Source organism: Scyliorhinus torazame, chromosome 7 (assembly GCF_047496885.1).
Source record: "Scyliorhinus torazame isolate Kashiwa2021f chromosome 7, sScyTor2.1, whole genome shotgun sequence".
Taxonomy (NCBI): Eukaryota; Metazoa; Chordata; class Chondrichthyes; order Carcharhiniformes; family Scyliorhinidae; genus Scyliorhinus; species Scyliorhinus torazame.
The window spans coordinates 20136180-20155225 of record NC_092713.1 but is presented as its reverse complement, the minus strand read 5'-3'; the positions used below and the strand labels follow the sequence as shown (position 1 = coordinate 20155225).

At 50.2% G+C, this 19046-nt stretch overlaps 1 protein-coding gene across 7 annotated transcripts in view; it reads left to right on the top strand.

Annotated features, from left to right (window-relative positions):
* LOC140426063 (interferon-induced protein 44-like) overlaps positions 1–14893 on the top strand; it is a 93349-nt gene extending 78456 nt beyond the window's left edge. For all 7 annotated transcript variants that reach the window (XM_072510383.1, XM_072510377.1, XM_072510378.1 and 4 more), the window contains one exon: positions 14163–14893. In XM_072510383.1, coding sequence (XP_072366484.1) covers positions 14163–14330 — 168 coding nt within the window. In that variant the 3' untranslated portion in view covers positions 14331–14893. The remainder of the gene's footprint in view (positions 1–14162) is intronic.
* The last annotated feature ends 4153 nt before the right edge of the window (positions 14894–19046 follow it).

The window sequence follows — 19046 nt, the reverse complement described above, 5'->3', positions numbered from 1 at the left end:
GGACCTGTACACCAAGATCTCTCTGACAGTCCGTACCCTTGAGGATTCTACCATTCACTGTATATTCCCTACCAGCATTAGACCTTCCAAAATGCATTACCTCACATTTGTCCGGATTAAACTCCATCTGCCATCTCGCCGCCCAAGTCTCCAAACAATCTAAATCCTGCTGTATCCTCTGATCGTCCTCATCGCTATCCGCAATTCCACCAACCTTTGTGTCATCAGCACAGGAGAAGAAAGGGCTTGTCCATTCAAATTAAAATGAATGTTTAATGGGGTAATAAGTTTTAATTAGTGACAAATTTTCTGGTGGTGAAAAATTAAGTTTACAAGTTTGGAACCTTATTCCAGCAGAACTTCTTTATTGTTGGAGAATGGATATAAGATTTTACATTTCTTGAAATTGGGGAAGTCAATGGGTGATGTGATTGGATTGGTAAAATAAAAAAGTAGCAATTGAGAGGGTGGATAAGGAATGGGGGTCGAGGGAAAAAATACAAAGGGGTCAATAGTTGAGATTTAGAACTAAATTCGTAGAAAAATAATGCAAGATATTCACTCAAAAATGTGAGAATGTAAATCTGTCCAAAGAGTGTGGAACATGGGCACAGCAATGCAGTGGCTGGGGTATTAGTTGAGGAAACCTTGAATTTAAATCCCACTACTGCAAGTTAAGAAAAAAAGAACTTGTTCTTATTCAGTACCATTCACAAGCTCCAAGTCCAAAGTACTTAACAACCAATGATACTGAATTAAATAAATCCAATAATTTGTGCAATGGCATCAGAAATTGATTGTTCCAAATGGTTGAATGTAGTCTTCAGAAAGATGAATTTTCTTGCTGTTGCCTACCCGACGGCTTATTCACTTGTGGACTTAATGTGGACTTATTCACTTGTTGAGAATAAATTAAATGAATCCTTGTGGGAAGCAAATAAGTGACGGGTTTCTTCCTTTGAGAGTTTGGTGCAATATATGCTGACTTGAGGATCTCTGTGCTGGAGCTACAATTGGCTACACTCCACAGCATCAGAGAGAATGAAGGGTTTCTGAATTTCACTCTCCAGAATGTGGCCACCCACCAGTAGCTGAGATTGATAGAGGCCCCTGAGCAGTGTGTGGGGCAGTGGAATTGGTTTGCTTGATACTGGGCTAGGGGGAATAGAACATAGAACATAGAACATTACAGCGCAGTACAGGCCCTTCGGCCCTCGATGTTGCGCCGACCTGTGAAACCACTCTAAATCCCATCTACACTATTCCCTTATCGTCCATATGTCTATCCAATGACCATTTGAATGCCCTTAGTGTTGGCGAGTCCACTACTGTTGCAGGCAGGGCATTCCACGCCCTTACTACTCTCCGAGTAAAGAACCTACCTCTGACATCTGTCTTATATCTATCTCCCCTCAATTTAAAGCTATGTCCCCATCCGAGGAAAAAGGCTCTCACTGACCACCCTAGCCAATCCTCTGATAATCTTGTATGCCTCAATTAAGTCACCTCTTAACCTTCTCTCTAACGAAAACAGCCTCAGGTCCCTCAGCCTTTCCTCGTAAGATCTTCCCTCCATACCAGGCAACATTCTGGTAAATCTCCTCTGCACCCTTTCCAATGCATCCACATCCTTCCTATAATGCGGCGACCAGAATTGCACGCAATACTCCAAATGCGGCCGCACCAGAGTTTTGTACAGCTGCAACATGACCTCATGGCTCCGAAACTCAATCCCTCTACCAATAAAAGCTAACACACCGTACGCCTTCTTAACAACCCTCTCAACCTGAGTGACAACTTTCAGAGATCTATGTACATGGACACCGAGATCTCTCTGCTCATCCACACTGCCGAGGATCTTACCATGAGCCCAGTACTCTGTCTTCCTGGTATTCCTTCCAAAATGAATCACCTCACACTTTTCTGCATTAAACTCCATTTGCCACCTCTCAGCCCAGCGCTGCAGCTTATCTATGTCCCTCTGTAACTTGTAACATCCTTCCGCACTGTCCACAACTCCACCGACTTTAGTGTCCTCTGCAAATTTACTCACCCATCCTTCTACGCCCTCCTCCAGGTCATTTATAAAAATGACAAACAGCAGTGGCCCCAAAACAGATCCTTGTGGTACACCACGAGTAACTGGACTCCAATCTGAACAGTTCCCATCAACCACTACCCTTTGTCTTCTTCCAGCTAGCCATTTTCTGATCCAAACTGCTAAATCTCCCGGAATCCCATGCTTCTGTATTTTCTGCAGTAGCCTACCGTGGGGAACCTTATCAAACGCTTTACTGAAATCCATATACACCACATCAACTGCTTTACCCTCATCCACCTGTTTGGTCACCTTCTCAAAGAACTCAATAAGGTTTGTGAGGCACGACCTACCCTTCACAAAACCATGTTGACTATGTCTGATCAAATTATTCCTTTCCAGATGATTATACATCCTATCTCTTATAAACCTTTCCAAGATTTTGCCCACAACAGAAGTAAGGCTCACTGGTCTATAGTTGCCGGGGTTATCTCTACTCCCCTTCTTGAACAAGGGGACAACATTTGCTATCCTCCAGTCTTCTGGCACTATTCCTGTAGACAAAGATGACTTAAAGATCAAAGCCAAAGGCTCAGCAATCTCCTCCCTAGCTTCCCAGAGAATCAGAGGATAAATCCCATCCAATTATACATACTGATGGAGTTAAACGAAGAGGGATGGGAGGAGGTTGAAGTGAATATTAAAGGGGGCTTTGACTGGTTGGCCTAATGGTCATGTCCTCTGTACAGTATATTCGATGTAATTCTAGATACATGTTTGGGAAATGTGGTTCATAGGGGATGTTGGGCAAGGGTGGAATCAGTCCTTGTCCAAATGCAGCAAGACCTGGACAATATCCAGGTTTGGGCTGACAAGTGGTAAGTTACATTCGTGCCACACAAATGCCAGGCATTGACCATCTCCAACAAGAGAGCATCGAACCATTTCCCCATGACATTCAATGGCATTACCATTGCTGAATCCCCAACAATCAACATCCTGGAGGTTGCCGTTAACCAGAATCTGAGCTGGACTAGCCATATGAATACTGTGGTACCAGAGCAGGTCAAAGGCTAAAGAACTTTGTGGCGAGTGACTCACCTCCTGACTCCCCAAAGCCTGTCCACCATCTACAAGGCACAAGTCAGGAGTGTGATGGAATACTCTCCACTTGGCTGGATGAGTGCAGCTCCAGCAACACTCGAGAAGCTCGACACCATCCAGGACAAAGCAGCCCCGCTTGATTGCTCCTCCTTCCACAAACATTCAAACCCTTCACCACCGATGAACAGTGGCAGCCGTGTGTACCATCTACAAGATGCAGTAACTCACCAAGGTTTCTTAGACAACACCTTCCAAACCAATGACCCACTACCATCTAGAAGGACAAGAGCAGCAGATACCTGGGAACCCCACCACCTGGAGGTTCCCCTCCAAGTCACTCACCACCCTGACTTGGAAATATATCGCTTTTCCTTCACTGTCTCTGGCTCAAAATCCAGGAACTCCCTCCCGAACAGCACAGTGGGTGTACCTACACCTCAGCAACTGCAGCGGTTCCAGAAGGCAGCTCACCACCACCCTCTGAAGGGCAATTAGGGATGGGCAATAAATGCTGGCCTAACCAGCGACGTCCACATCCCGTAAATTCATTTTGAAAAAGGAAGTGAACAGATACATAGAATATATAGTGCAGAAGGAGGCCATTCGGCCCATCTAGTCTGCACCACCCACTTAAGCTCTCACTTCCACCTTGTCCCCGTAACCCAATAACCCCTCCTAACCTTTTTGGTCACTAAGGGCAATTTATCATGGCCAATCCACCTAACCTGCAAGTCTTTGGACTGTGGGAGGAAACCGGAGCACCGGGAGGAAACCCACGCAGACACTGGGAGAACGTGCAGACTCCACACAGACAGTGACCCAGCGGGGAATCGAACCTGGGACCCTGGCGCGGTGAAGCCACAGTGCTCGCCACATGTCCTACCGTGCTGCCCTTGAAATGTTACTGAACATACTGAAACGTTAACATACTGAAATGTTATGATGAATCTAATGTCCTTTTTTAAAAATATATTTTTATTCTCCTCATTTTCCACTTTTTCATCAAATATAGACCCAACAAAAGATGACCAACAACAACAAATACAATAGCAATCCCCCAACCAGGATCCTTTCAACATACAAACCCAAATATCCCCCCTACATCCCAAATAGATTAACATAGAATTTACAGTGCAGAAGGAGGCCATTCGGCCCATCGAGACTGCACCGGCTCTTGGAAAGAGCACCCTACCCAAGGTCAACACCTCCACCCTATCCCCATAACCCAGTAATCCCACCCAACACTAAGGGCAATTTTGGACACTAAGGGCAATTTATCATGGCCAATCCACCTAACCTGCACATCTTTGGACTGTGGGAGGAAACCGGAGCACCCGGAGGAAACCCACGCACACACGGGGAGGAAGTGCAGACTCCACACAGACAGTGACCCCAGCCGGAACCGAACTTGGGACCCTGGAGCTGTGAAGCAATTGTGCGATCCACAATGCTACCGTGCTGTCCCAAATACAAAACAAGAAAGACCGAAAGAGAATCTATGGTCATCCCATACATGGTAAACAGTAAACAATACCCTGAATATGGCTTCCAGGGGCCCTGGTTTGAACCTCACATGCACCACCCCGAGATGACCTTCAAGACCTCCTTTCAAGACCTCCTTCCAATACCCCTCCAGTTTCGGACAGGACCAAAACATGTGAAAATGGTTTGCAGAGCTCCTCCCACAATGCTCAGACACATCCTCCACCCCCTCAATGTCGGCTCATCCTCGCCCTCGTGAGGTGCGCCCTATACACGACCTTTAGCTGTATCAGCCCCACCCTCGCACTTGAGGTTGAGGCGTTTACCCTCCAGAGTACCTCACACCACAGCCCATCCTCCATACTCGCCCCCAACCTTTCCTCCCACTTAGCTTTAATCATCTCCAATGATACCTTGCCATCCCCCAGAATCTTCCCATAAATTGCCGACACCACCCCCTTCTCCATTCCCCCTGTCGTCAGTACCTCCAACAATGTGGAGGCCGGCGCTATCGGGAACCTCTGAACCCCCCCCCCCCCCAAAACCCGGCCGGGACACCACAAAGTATTCACTTTTGTCCAAATTTAACTTATACCCCGAAAGGACCCAAATGTTCGGAGCAGCTCCAGTACACCCCATCGACGCACTCTGCTCTGACATATACAATTATAAATCAACCGCGTATAAAGACAACCCATGTTCCATCAACCCGCACACTATTCCCTTCCACACCCCAAAACTCAACGCGATGGCTCAATCGTTAGCGCAAGTAACAGAGGGGACATAGGACGCCCCTGCCTGGTCCCCCAGTGCAGAGCAAAATACTCCAAACTCATACTGTTTGTGCGGACACTCGCCCTCGGCTCCTGTACAATAACCGTGCCCACTCCACAAATCGCGGCCCAATCCCAAACTGCTCTAACATCGCCATCAAATATCCCCACTGTGATAAAGCCAGGGGAGTCCAATGAGCTTCTTAAAAGCCCTTCATATCAGCAACAGCATCATACATGCACAGGGCCAAGTTCCCTTTCACCGGGTCCTCATTCCTTTTTAGCTGGCTCGACAGCTGCCTGCCTTTTATGCTAGTGCTGGGTAAACTCAGTCCAATTGAACACTGGGAACAATCATCCCCAGGTGGATGGGTCCTGTGCAGGTTATTACACCCATTCTACCTGATCAAATGCCTTTACTGCGTCCAGCGCAACCACCACCTCTGGGTCCCATTTTCTCTCTCTCTCCCCCCCCCCCCCCCAAATCCCCCGGCCGGTGCCATAACCACATTCAACACCCGCACCCTCCTCATATTCGAAAATAACTGCCTCCCTTTCACGAACCCCGCCTGGTACTGTCCTATGACCTTCGATAGGCACTCCTCCAACACCTTCACCAACATCTTTGCTTCCACATTCAATAATGTTATTGGCCTGTACAACCCACATTCTGTTGGATCCTTATCCTTCTTTCGCAGCAAGGAGAGTGAGGCCTGCCCCAAAGTCTGTGGCAGTACTCCCTTCTCTTTTAAAAAAAAAAAAAATATTTATTAAAGTTTTTGAACACAATTTTGCTCCCTTACAAACAATAACTCCCCCCCCCCCCCGCCCGGTACAAAATAACGAGAAATCGCACAGAGCAAGATATATACATGGCAAAATGATATGGTTACATAGCTTTGTACACTGGCCCTCACCCGTACGTGCCAGTTTCCCCAACCCTTCATGTTATCTCTTGCTCATCCACCCTCCCAGGCAGTCCCCCCCCCCCCCCAGGTTGCTGCTGCTGCTGACCGACCTTCCTCTAACGCTCCGCGAGATAGTCTAGGAACGGTTGCCACCGCCTGTAGAACCCCTGCGCAGACCCTCTCAAGGCAAACTTAATCCTCTCCAGCTTTATGAACCCAGCCATGTCGTTTATCCAGGCCTCCAGGCTGGGGGGCTTCGCCTCCTTCCACATTAGCAAGATCCTTCGCCGGGCTACTAGGGACGCAAAGGCCAGAAACGGCCTCTTTCGCCTCCTGCACTCCCTGTTCGTCCACTACTCCAAATATTGCTAGCCCCCAGCTTGGCTTGACCCGGACTTTCACACCACCTGAGATATTGCTCCCACCACTTCTCTCCAGAACCCCTCCAGTGCCGGGCATGACCAAAACATATGGACATGGTTCGCCGGGCTCCCTGAGCACCTTCCACATCTGTCCTCTACCCCAAAGAACCTGCTCAACCTCTTCCCCGTCAAGTGAGCTCTGTGAACCACCTTAAATTGTATCAGGCTGAGCCTGGCACACGAGGAGGAGGAATTAACCCTACCTAGGGCGTCAGCCCACAGACTTTCCTCGATCTCCTCCCCCAGCTCCTCCTCCCATTTACCCTTCAACTCTTCTACCAGCGCTTCCCCCTCTTCTTTCATCTCCTGGTGTATTGCCGACACCTTGCCCTCCCCGACCCATACACCCGAGATCACCCTGTCTTGAACTTCTTGTGCCGGGAGCAACGGGAATTCCCTCACCTGTCGCCTCACAAAAGCCCTCACCTGCATATATCTAAAGGCATTTCCCGGGGGTAACTCAAACTTCTCCTCCAGTGCCCCTAGGCTCGCAAACGTCCCGTCGATGAACAGGTCCCCCATTCTTCTAATCCCCGCCCGATGCCAGCTCTGGAACCCCCCGTCCATCTCTGCCGGGACAAACCGGTGGTTACCCCTGATCGGGGACCACACCGATGCTCCCATTGCACCCCTGTGCCGTCTCCACTGGCCCCAGATCCTTAGCGTTGCCGCCACCACCGGGCTCGTGGTATACTTTGACGGCGAGAGCAGCAGCGGTGCCGTCACCAACGCCCCCAGGCTTGTTCCTTCACAGGACGCCATCTCCATCCTCTTCCATGCCACCCCCTCTCCCTCCATAACCCACTTGCGGATCATCGCCACATTTGCTGCCCAGTAGTAGCTCCCCAGGTTTGGCAGTGCCAACCCTCCTCGGTCCCTACTGCGTTCCAGGAACCCTCTCCTTACCCTCGGGGTCTTATTCGCCCACACAAACCCCATAATACTCCTACCCACTCTCTTAAAAAAGGCCTTGGTGATCACGATGGGAAGGCACTGAAACACAAACAGAATCCTCGGAAGGACCACCATTTTGACCGACTGCACTCTACCCGCCAGCGAGAGCGGTAACATGTCCCATCGTTTGAAGTCCTCCATTTGCTCCACCATCCTCGTCAGATTCAGTTTATGTAGGGCCCCCCAACTCCTGGCTATCTGGATCCCCAGATACCGAAAGTTCTCCTCAGTGGTAGGGGCAGTACCCCCTTCTCTATCGGCTCCTGAAACATCGCCACCATAAGCTAGGGACCTAAGCACCCCCCCCCCCTCCGCGCCATCCAGTCCCAGGAAAACAACCAGAAAAACATACCCCCCTCAGCCCGACATGTCCTGTGCAACATACAGATCTCAGAAAAAACCCGTCGCTACAAAAAACAAATGCAAAACTTAAACCATATATATATATATCCCCTTCCATGGTCCACGACCAATCTTCAGTCCCATTCCTCACTCTGCTCCAAGCCATCCGCTTTCACAAACGCCTCTGCCACTTCCTCCGTCTCAAGATAAAAGTCTCTGGAGTTGGGGTAGGTCACCCTCAACTTCGCTGGGTGCACCACTCCAAACCCCACTCCACTGTTGTATAATGCCGTCTTTACTCGACCGAAAGCCGCTCGCCTCCTCGCCAGTTCCACCATTAAAGTCCTGGTAAATGCGAACACCAGCACCAGCCCACTGCACCTCTCGCTTCTGCTTCGCCCAACTCAGGACCTCCACCTCTTCGGGCTGGCCTACAATCCTCAAATTTTGCCGCCTGGAACGATTTTCCAATTCCTCCAACTTTGCTCACAACCCTTTGTTAGCCTCGACCACCCTCTGCAGCTCCTCCCTCATCGAGGTAAGCTGATCGCTGTTCTGGGACATGGTCTCCTCCACTACCTTCATTTTCTCACCCTGCTCCCGCACCTTGGCCGATGCCTTCGACTCAGCCACCCTCTCTGGGGCAATTGCCTCCTCCACCAACACCTTCAACGCCACCGTCATCTCCTTCCTCAACACTTCATGTGCTTTGCGAACTGCTTCTCCAACTCCAAGGCCATCACCTCGGTCATCTTCTCTGCCATAAGCAGTGCAGCCCCACCCAGCAGCCCAGCCTTAGCCATCTTGCCAGCTCCCCGGCTGGCCCTTTCACTCGACGGTGTGTAGCGCACAAAGACTCCATGAGATGAATATAGTGAAGTCGATGAGGCTTTATTAAGCGTGTCTGTTCCCCAGCAGCTCGATAGTAAACTGGCCTGCGAGGGAAGACACCGGCTTCTTATACTTCGCCTTCAGGGCGGAGCTTGAGGTCAACGGCCAACCAGGACCCGGGATCTGTCAGCCAATGACATTAGGGCTTCCAGTCCCACATGACCCCCAATACATACTACCACATTCACCCCTTGTCAAAAATGAACCCGGCGGGGTGATGCTTCGTATGGTGGTAAGGGTTTACAGGGCTGGTCCTGGGAGGATAGAACATTCACATGGTAGTACAGTATTGGACAGTTTCGTCCTGTTGCAACTATTTACAGAGGGTATAGGAAAAAAACAAAATGTTCTTTGAACAGTCCATCTTTGTTTTACATCGACGCCACGAGTCGGTCGGGCGGTCTGGTCGTCCGTGTCGATCGCCTCGGCCCCGGCGGTGGTGGTGGTGCTTGTACCAGTGTTGTCGCCTCCAGGAGCCGTACGGTTTCAGCTGTCGGTGCAAAGGGGAGGGGGACTGATCCTCCTGGGAAGGGGGCGGTCGCGGGGTGCGGCGGTGGCAGGAAGGGGGGCGGTTGGGTTGATGGTGTCGGGGGGGTGTGCGTGGTGCCGGCGGGCGCCAGATCCCGCAGGGAGACCGTGTCCTGTCGGCCGTCGGGGTACTCCACGTAGGCGTACTGGGGGTTTGCGTGGAGGAGGTGAACCCTTTCGACCAACGGGTCCGCCTTATGTGCCCGCACATGCTTTCGGAGCAGGATGGGTCCTGGGGCCGCCAGCCAGGTCGGCAGCGACGTTCCAGAGGAGGACTTCCTAGGGAAGACAAGGAGACGCTTGTGGGGCGTTTGATTAGTGCTTGTACATAATAATGACCGGATGGAATGGAGAGCGTCCGGGAGGACCTCCTGCCACCGTGAAACTGGGAGATCCCTGGACCGTAGGGCCAGTAGGACGGCCTTCCAGACCGTGCCATTTTCCCTTTCTACTTGCCCGTTCCCTCGGGGGTTGTAGCTGGTCGTCCTGCTTGAGGCTATGCCCTTGCTGAGCAGGAACTGGCGCAGCTCGTCACTCATGAAAGAGGACCCCCTGTCGCTGTGGACGTATGCGGGGTAACCGAACAGTGTGAAGATGCTGTTCAGGGCTTTAATGACTGTGGCCGCGGTCATGTCGGAGCAGGGAATGGCAAAAGGGAAGCGGGAGTATTCGTCCACTACATTAAGAAAATATGCGTTGCGGTCGGTGGAGGGGAGGGGCCCTTTGAAATCGAGACTGAGGCGTTCAAAGGGGCGGGAAGCCTTAATCAGGTGCGCTCCATCTGGCCTGAAAAAATGCGGCTTGCATTCCGCGCAGATGTGGCAGTCCCTTGTGACTGTACGGACCTCTTCTAAAGAGTATGGGAGATTGCGGGACTTGATGAAGTGGTAAAACCGAGTGACCCCCGGGTGGCAGAGGTCCTCGTGGAGGGTTTGGAGGCGGTCAATTTGTGCGTTGGCACATGTGCCGCGGGATAGGGCACCGGACGGCTCGTTCAGCTTTCCGGGCCGGTACAAGATCTCATAACTGAAGGTGGAGAGCTCGATCCTCCACCTTAAGATCTTGTCATTTTTAATTTTGCCCCGCTGTGCATTATCGAACATGAAAGCTACCGACCGTTGGTCAGTGAGGAGAGTGAATCTCCTGCCGGCCAGGTAATGCCTTCAATGTCGCACAGCTTCCACTATGGCTTGGGCTTCCTTTTCCACTGAGGAGTGGCGGATTTCTGAGGCGTGGAGGGTTCGGGAGAAAAAGGCCACGGGTCTGCCCGCTTGGTTAAGGGTGGCCGCTAGAGCTACGTCGGAGGCGTCGCTCTCGACCTGGAAGGGGAGGGACTCGTCGATGGCGCGCATCGTGGCCTTTGCGATGTCCGCTTTGATGCGGCTGAAGGCCTGGCAAGCCTCTGTCGACAGAGGGAAGGTCGTGGTCTGTATTAGGGGGCGGGCCTTGTCTGCGTACTGGGGGACCCACTGGGCGTAGTACGAAAAGAACCCCAGGCAGCGTTTCAGGGCTTTTGGGCAGTTCGGGAGGGGAAATTCCATGAGTGCGCGCATACGTTCGGGGTCGGGGCCTATTATCCCATTGCGTACTATGTAGCCCAGAATGGCTAGCCGGTCGGTGCTAAAAATGCACTTGTCCTCGTTGTACGTGAGGTTCAAGGCTTTGGCGGTCTGGAGGAATTTTTGGAGGTTGGCGTCGTGGTCCTGCTGATCGTGGCCGCAGATGGTTACATTGTCGAGATACGGGAACGTGGCCCGTAACCCATGTTGATCAACCATCCGGTCCATCTCCCGTTGGAAGACCGAGACCCCGTTTGTGACGCCAAAAGGGACCCGTAGGAAATGGTATAATCGCCCGTCTGCCTCGAAGGCTGTGTACTTGCGGTCACTTGGGCGGATGGGGAGCTGATGGTAGGCGGACTTTAGGTCCACGGTGGAGAAGACTTTATACTGGACAATCCGATTGACCATGTCGGATATGCGGGGGAGAGGGTACGCGTCTAGTTGTGTGTACCTGTTGATGGTCTGGCTATAGTCAATGACCATCCTTTGTTTCTCCCCTGTCTTCACTACTACCACCTGCGCTCTCCAGGGACTATTGCTGGCCTGGATTATGTCCTCCTTTAGTAGCCGCTGGACTTCGGACCGAATGAAGGTCCGGTCCTGGGCGCTGTACCGTCTGCTCCTAGTGGCGACGGGTTTGCAATCCGGGGTGAGGTTCGCAAACAAGGACGGGGGTTGCACCTTGAGGGTAGCGAGGCCGCAGATAGTGAGTGGGGGTATGGGGCCGCCAAATTTAAACGTAAGGCTCTGTAGATTACATTGGAAATCTAATCCCAGCAAGGTGGGGGCACAGAGTTGGGGAAGGACGTTAAGTTTGTAGTTTTTGAACTCCCTCCCCTGCACCGTTAGGGTAACTATGCAGAATCCCTGGATCTGTACGGAGTGGGATCCTGCAGCTAGGCAAATCTTTTGTGCGCTGGGATAGGTGGTCAAGGAACAGCGTCTTACCGTGTCGGGGCGTATAAAGCTTTCCGTGCTCCCGGAGTCGACTAGGCATGGCGTCTCGTGGCCGTTAATTAGGACCGTTGTCGTCGTCGTCTGGAGTGTCCGGGGCCGAGCCTGATCGAGCGTAACCGAAGCGAGCCGTGGTTGTAGTAGTGGGGTGTGGTCCGTTGTTGCCGTCCAAGATGGCGTCGGGGATGGACAAAATGGCCGCCCCCATGCGTCGTACAGGTCGGGGGCGGTCCAAGATGGCGGCGCCCCTCCTCCCCTCGTGGTGGTCGGGAACCAAAATGGCGGCGTCTGCGGGTCGCACAATGGCGCCCCTCCTCCCCTCGTGGTGGTCGGGACCCAAAATGGCGGCGTCTGCGGGTCGCACATGGTGTGCTGGGGGGTCTGGGGATCGCTACGACCGCGAGCGCTAGGACCGCGCGGAGCTCCCTCACCGCGAGCACTAGGACCGCGAGCGCTAGGACCGCGCGGAGCTCCCTCACCGGGGACAGCGGTGTTCGGGGCCCAAGTCGGCGGCGCCGGCGGGTCAGGCGTGGGGCCGCGAGCGCGAGGAGCTCCCTCACCGGGGGCAGCGGTGGTCGGGGTCCAAGTAGGTGGCGCCGGCGGGTCAGGCGTGGGGCACGGGACGGGGGTGAGGGTGGCGTTAGGGACGCGAAAAACCCCCTCCTCTCCGTGGAGAGTGTTGGCCGGGACCCAAAGCGGTAGCGCCGGTGGCGGGTCGTACATGGGCTGCGGGGAGGGGGGTTGGGGAGCGTAGGCGGCGTGCAGGGCTCCCAGTTCTCCCGGGACCGCGGTGGTCGGGACCCAGAGCGGCTGCGCCTGCGGGTCGCACATGGCGTGCTGGGGTGGTTGGGACGCATAGACTGCCTGTAGGGCTCCCTGTGGCCCCGGGACGGTGGTGACCTCGCGGGATCGGCACACCACCGCATAATGGCCCTTTTTCCCGCAGCTTTTGCAGATGGCTGCGCGGGCCGGACAGCGCTGTCGGGGGTGTTTCGCCTGGCCGCAGAAATAACAGCGGGCGCCCCCGGTGCGACTCGGCGTTTGGACTGCGCAAGCCTGTGGGGTGTCCGGGGGGGGGGGGGGGGGGGGTAGGGGGTTTGCCGCGACGGGTACGTACGGGGCCCAATGGCTGCCGCGCGGTCGGGGCCATGGGCGCGGGTATTACGCGCGGCCACGTCTAGGGAGGCTGCTGGGGCCCGTGCCTCTGAGAGTCCTAGCGACTCTTTTTCTAGAAGTCTTTGGCGGATTTGGGAGGATTGCATACCTGCCACAAAAGCGTCGCGCATTAACATGTCCGTGTGTTCGTTTGCATTCACCGACGGGCAGCTGCAGGCTCGTCCCAAAATCAGCAGCGCGGCGTAGAACTCGTCCATCGATTCTCCGGGAGCTTGCCGTCTTGTCGCGAGCTGGTAGCGAGCGTAGATTTGGTTAACTGGGCGAACGTAGAGACTTCTCAGTGCTGTGAAGGCCGTCTGGAAATCGTCAGTGTCTTCAATGAGGGTGAAAATCTCCGTGCTCACCCTCGAGTGCAGGACCTGCAGTTTTTGTTCGTCTGAGACTCGGCCGGTGGTCGTCCTGATGTAGGCCTCGAAGCAAGTCTGCCAGTGTTTGAAGGCTGCTGCCGCATTCACTGCGTGGGGGCTGATCCTCAGGCATTCTGGAATGATCCTGAGCTCCATAGTCCTTTTTAGGCATGCTTAATAAATTGTAGCGCACAAAGACTCCATGAGACGAATATAGTGAAGTCGATGAGGCTTTATTAAGCGTGTCTGTTCCCCAGCAGCTCGATAGTAAACTGGCCTGCGGGGGAAGACACCGGCTTCTTATACTTCGCCTTCAGGGCGGAGCTTGAGGTCAACGGCCAACCAGGACCCAGGATCTGTCAGCCAATGACATTAGGGCTTCCAGTCCCACATGACCCCCAATACATACTACCACACGGTGAACCCTCACTCCCTCCCTTCTTCACAGTGGCTTTCTTCTGATTTTTTGACATTTTCCATCTTCCTTATGCCTTCCTACACTCGACCATCTAAAAACTGCCCCTGGGACCGGGCATTAAACTCCAAAAAACAAGCCTTGAGCAGGAGCCACCCAACGTATGACCCCCTCCCCCCTTCTACATGACGCCACCGGAAGACGAATCTAATGTCCTACTCATGTTTTTATGTGCCTTTTTCTTATATGAATGTTTTTTTCCCTAGGTACTGGAAGTTGGAAAAAAGCTCTGTGTGCCAGTTTCGTGCATCTTTCCTGTGAAAAATTATTGGTTAGATATTAAGTGTGACGATGTTATGGATGTGTTAATACTTTCTGCACTGCTACAGATGTTGCGATATGCAGATGATTATTTTGAGAATCTGGATGACTAACTGTCAGTGTACTGGATTGTTTTCCATCAGTCCTATCTTTTTTATATGTGATATTTCCAGAATAATTGCACCTGAATCTGAGTGAATTTAAGAACAATCATTCCTTCTTTTGTTTCACAGCAAGATGGTGCGCGAGGCGACTCTCTGCGCGCTCTCCCTAACAGATCCTCTTTTTATTTAACTTATAATCGTTATAATCTTTTAAAATTTAATTCAAAGACTAACATTATTACTAACCTCTCTCTTTTACCTTGTGTTGCCCTACTATGTATTTTCTTTTATTTCCTTTTCTTCCCATGTACTTATTGATCTGTTGAGCTGCTCGCAGAAAAATAATTTTCACTATACCTCGGTACACGTGACAATAAACAAATCCAAAATCCAATCCCTGGGATCTCACAATCTTGAATAGTTTAAAATGAATCTGGTTTAGAAAGATATTCTTGTTATTAGTGTAATGATGTGGAGATGCCGGCGTTGGACTGGGGTGGGCACAGTTAGGAGTCTAACAACATCAGGTTAAAGTCCAACAGGTTTATTTGGAATCACTAGCTTTCGGAGCGTAGCTCCTTCATCAGGCAAGTGAAGAGGTAGGTTACACAAATACAGCATATATAGACAAAGCCAATGATGCAAGATGATACTTTGAATGCGAGTATCATCTTGCATCATTGGCTTTGTCTTTATATGCTGTATTTGTGTAACCTATCTCTTCACTCACCTGATGAAGGAGCTACGCTCCGAAAGCTAGTGATTCCAAATAAACCTGTTGGACTTTAACCTGTAAGACTTCTTAATTGAGTAAAAGGGTTTAATCAAATTGCTCTGAAATTTTATAACGTTCAATTACTTTTGAATCATTTTTTTCTTTTGCTTATTAAATAAAGAGATATCAGTCAATTTTGATGCAGTGACCATTGAATTGCTGCATTAAGACTGAGATTAAAGCGATGGTCAGTTTGGTCTCTAATTAAAATATATTCCAGTGCATACTGATGCATATATTTCAGAGATATTTTACAGAAGGAAATTCTTCTTTTTAGAAATAGGTGAATGGTATAGACTTAATTTAGAAATGTCTTCATTTGGTGGAATAGCAAGTACAGTAGTGAGACTATTGTTAAGACATCAATGTCAGGGAATTGTTCTTATCTCTGGAAAAAAATAAATGAGTAAAGCTAGTTATTAATAAGGGCTAGGCTTACTAAAAATCAACAAATGGATTTGTATTATGAAATGCAGAAAACATGTTGATTTCTGTAAGGGAAGGGGTAAGACAAAGATATAAAAATGGGTGAAGAAATTTGCAGAGGCCTAACTGCTGAGCTCAGAATGATAATATGTTTGAATTCTTTGACTAACAGCGCACTTGTATGCCCCACTTGTTTTGGTGAATGCTTATTAATGTATCCTTAATAAATCAGCAACCTCTGATATTCAGTGTCCATGAGTTCAATTGATTTGAGAAGTGAATTACAGATAAGAACACGCCTCTCCTCTCTCCCAGTGGGAAGCAAATCATTCCCTTCACATTGGCATTCAGGAGAATTGGTCAGAATCTTAGAATTAAGCTGCTTTCAAAGCAAGGAAAAATTCAAATTCAAAATCATGTTAAGCTTGTGTTATAAAGTCAAGCTTTATATCAAAGCTGGTGTTGTTATTTTATTGGGCTTAAACCGCAGGTTGAATTTTAAAAATACTCAAACAGCATTCTGGCTAGTGACTTAAAGGTTTCTAAGATGGAAAACAATTTCCCGGCTGTACCTGGCACCTTCCAAAACCATTAAAATAAAGCCAGACTGTCTAGAAGACCACATTGGTAACAATCACCTGAGAGAATGTAAATGAGCCATTGTCGGACCGATTCACAAAGCATCCAGACGACCTGGGTGTTTTGGTGGGTAACATTACTAAGTTAGTAATACTCTGGGGACACAGCTTCAAATTCCACCGCAGCAGCTGGTAAAATTTTAATTCATTTAATAAATCTGGAATTAAAAATCTTGTGATGACTATGAAACCATTGCTGATTGTCATAAAAACCCATTTAGTTCACTAATGTCCTTTAGGGAAGGAAATCTCCCATTCTTACCTGGTCTGGCCTATATGTGACTCCAGATCCACAGCAATGTGGTTGACTCTGAAATGGCCTCAAATGGCTGAGCAAGCCTCTCAAACTATCACAGAGAAATGAATGAAACCAGACAAATCACCCTGCATGACCTAAGCACCAGAAATGACACACCCAGCCCTGTCGACCCTGTTAAGTCCTCCTTAATAACACCAGGGCTTTGTGCCAAAATTGGGAGAACTGTCTCACAGATTAGTCAAACAACACAGAGATACACACAAGGTCATACCTTAAGATAACGTCCCAAACACCACAATCACCTCCTTTGATATATCTTGTTCCACTGGCAGGACAGGCCTAGCAGAGGTGGTGGAACAGTGGTATACAGTCGAGAGGGAGTTGCCCTGGAAGTCCTCAACATAGACAATGGACCCCATGAAGTCCCATGGCATCAGGCCAAACAAGGGCAAGGAAACCTCCTGCTGACTACCACATACTGTCTCCACTCTGCTGATGAATTAAGACTCCTCCATGTTACATGGGAACATAGGAATTAGGAGCAAAAATAAGCAATTCAGCCTCTCGAGCCTGCTCCTCCATTCAATCAGATTCGCCCCACCTCCAGGAGAAGGCATGCACACAACCGCTGAGAGAGGGGGACTGCCGGCCTGCGGCCCCACATCGTAGCAGAGCAGAGGGCACGGCATGGTCAGAGGGCCCAAAGAAAGGGCAGTCGCTAAGGCGGAGGCTGGCTACGGGCAAGGAAGTGAGACACCGCTGGGTTGCGGTTCCCCATGGCACGTGTGTCACCCCACCGTCACTCCCACGGTCACACTGTGATGGATATCACGTTCACTGCAGAATTCGGATTAAAAATAAGGCAGTAATACAAACAGCATTTTAATTCAAGATGGAATAAAACCACTCCAGCTAAAGGTCAGATAGAGGTTACCACCTGATGGGAGAGACTACAAGCTGGTTCCAAGGACTCATTAGTATGGAACAACTAAAGCCTTTTCTTTGATAGACCATAAATCCTTTGAGACGAACTCCCCTCCCGAGAAGTATTAAAAAATACAAGGACAGGGAATGCTCCAGATAAATAGATACACAAATCCTTCCCTAACTATACCCCTTGACACTTAGGATAACACCCTCACAAAAGTGTCTGTTTTGATATCTGGAAAGAATGTCACCCAGACGAGAGACAGGCACCAACCAGTGCCTCCCTTGCCAATACATCTTAGAACCCTGGACAATTACACAAACACTACAAACATTAAAAGATCTATCAGTGATAGTACATCCAATTAGCCATTTGGCAATAGGTAATTAACCAACAATAAATGCCAAGGTAACAAATGCCTTCCTGAACCGATAAGCAAGTTTAATGGAAAAAAGGAGGAGGCATTTTAGCAGAAGCTAGAGTTCTCTCTCTCCGTTTTCTGACCCGCCTCTTGGGACGCGAGTCAGTCAGTTCTCAAGAAGCTTGACTCGTCGGACAAAACCTGTTGTAAGTATGGTTTTGCAATAACTTCTTAGAAATGTATTAAGAAACTGATTGAGATGCTTTAAGGATTTTTCCATGTTTAGATATGTTAGTAGATAACTAGAAGGACTGTTTAGTCCGCTTATACTTTAACTCTGCAATTCAGTAAGTATCTATTGGTAGTATTTTCACAATAAAGATACTTTAATTAAAATCATACAGTGTGAAAATTAATCTCGAGGTTGAATTCCTAGACACTCATTTAGGATAGGACCCACGACCTCAAGAGGTATCGATTTAGTTATGAGAGACGAATCTGAGCTCTCCCTGTAGAAAGTAACTGAAATCCTGTTTAACTGTCTGAGACCCGGAAAAGCATTCTCCCTTCGTGAGATCTATTCTGAGTCTTGGCAGGAAAACCGTTTTCCCTCTTTTAATAGGTTAATCTAGGGCCGTAGGTTAGTAATAGAGTATTATCAGGTCCAGGATAACCTGAATCCACGACAACACCACCACTCCCACAACCCCGCTCTACCACCCCCTCTCAACCACTACCCCACCCCCTCCCCACATACCTAGCCCCCCCCCCCCCTCCCCTCCCCCATCCCGTGATGCAACTATGCGCCTTGTTTCTTGCAGGAGGTGCTGTTAATGAGACCGGCCCTTGACCCTGAGTCCCAAGTGATTGGATTCTGTCCCCAATCTCTGGGGTCGATGTGTCCAATGGTGAGGCGATTCCTCGATCGGGGGTGGTCGCTCACCTGTCTTTGTTTCGGCCACTGCAGGCGCCGACAGGTCTGGCCCGGTATTCAATTGCTAATATGTTGCAATTGTTCCCGGGGATAGCCGATTTAACTGTGGATGTCTGAGTTGATTTGGTGTAAACAGTCCTGAATGAAACTGCGGATACCTGGGTTGATGGGCTGTTGATAGCCCTGAGTATCGATCTGGGCTACGTTCCCCGAGCTGAAGCTGCAAACCTGTCTGCAGCTGCCTGCTTGTGTCTCCTTGGCTGCTTTTCCCAGCAGTCTTTCGGGTTAGCCATTTTAAACTGGGTTTTGGCCAGATTAATCGGAACGCAGCCATTTTACATGGCTACACCAGTCACAGCGGGCCATGGCTGGGAACGCAGAAAGCATTGCCCAGGCACTGACTA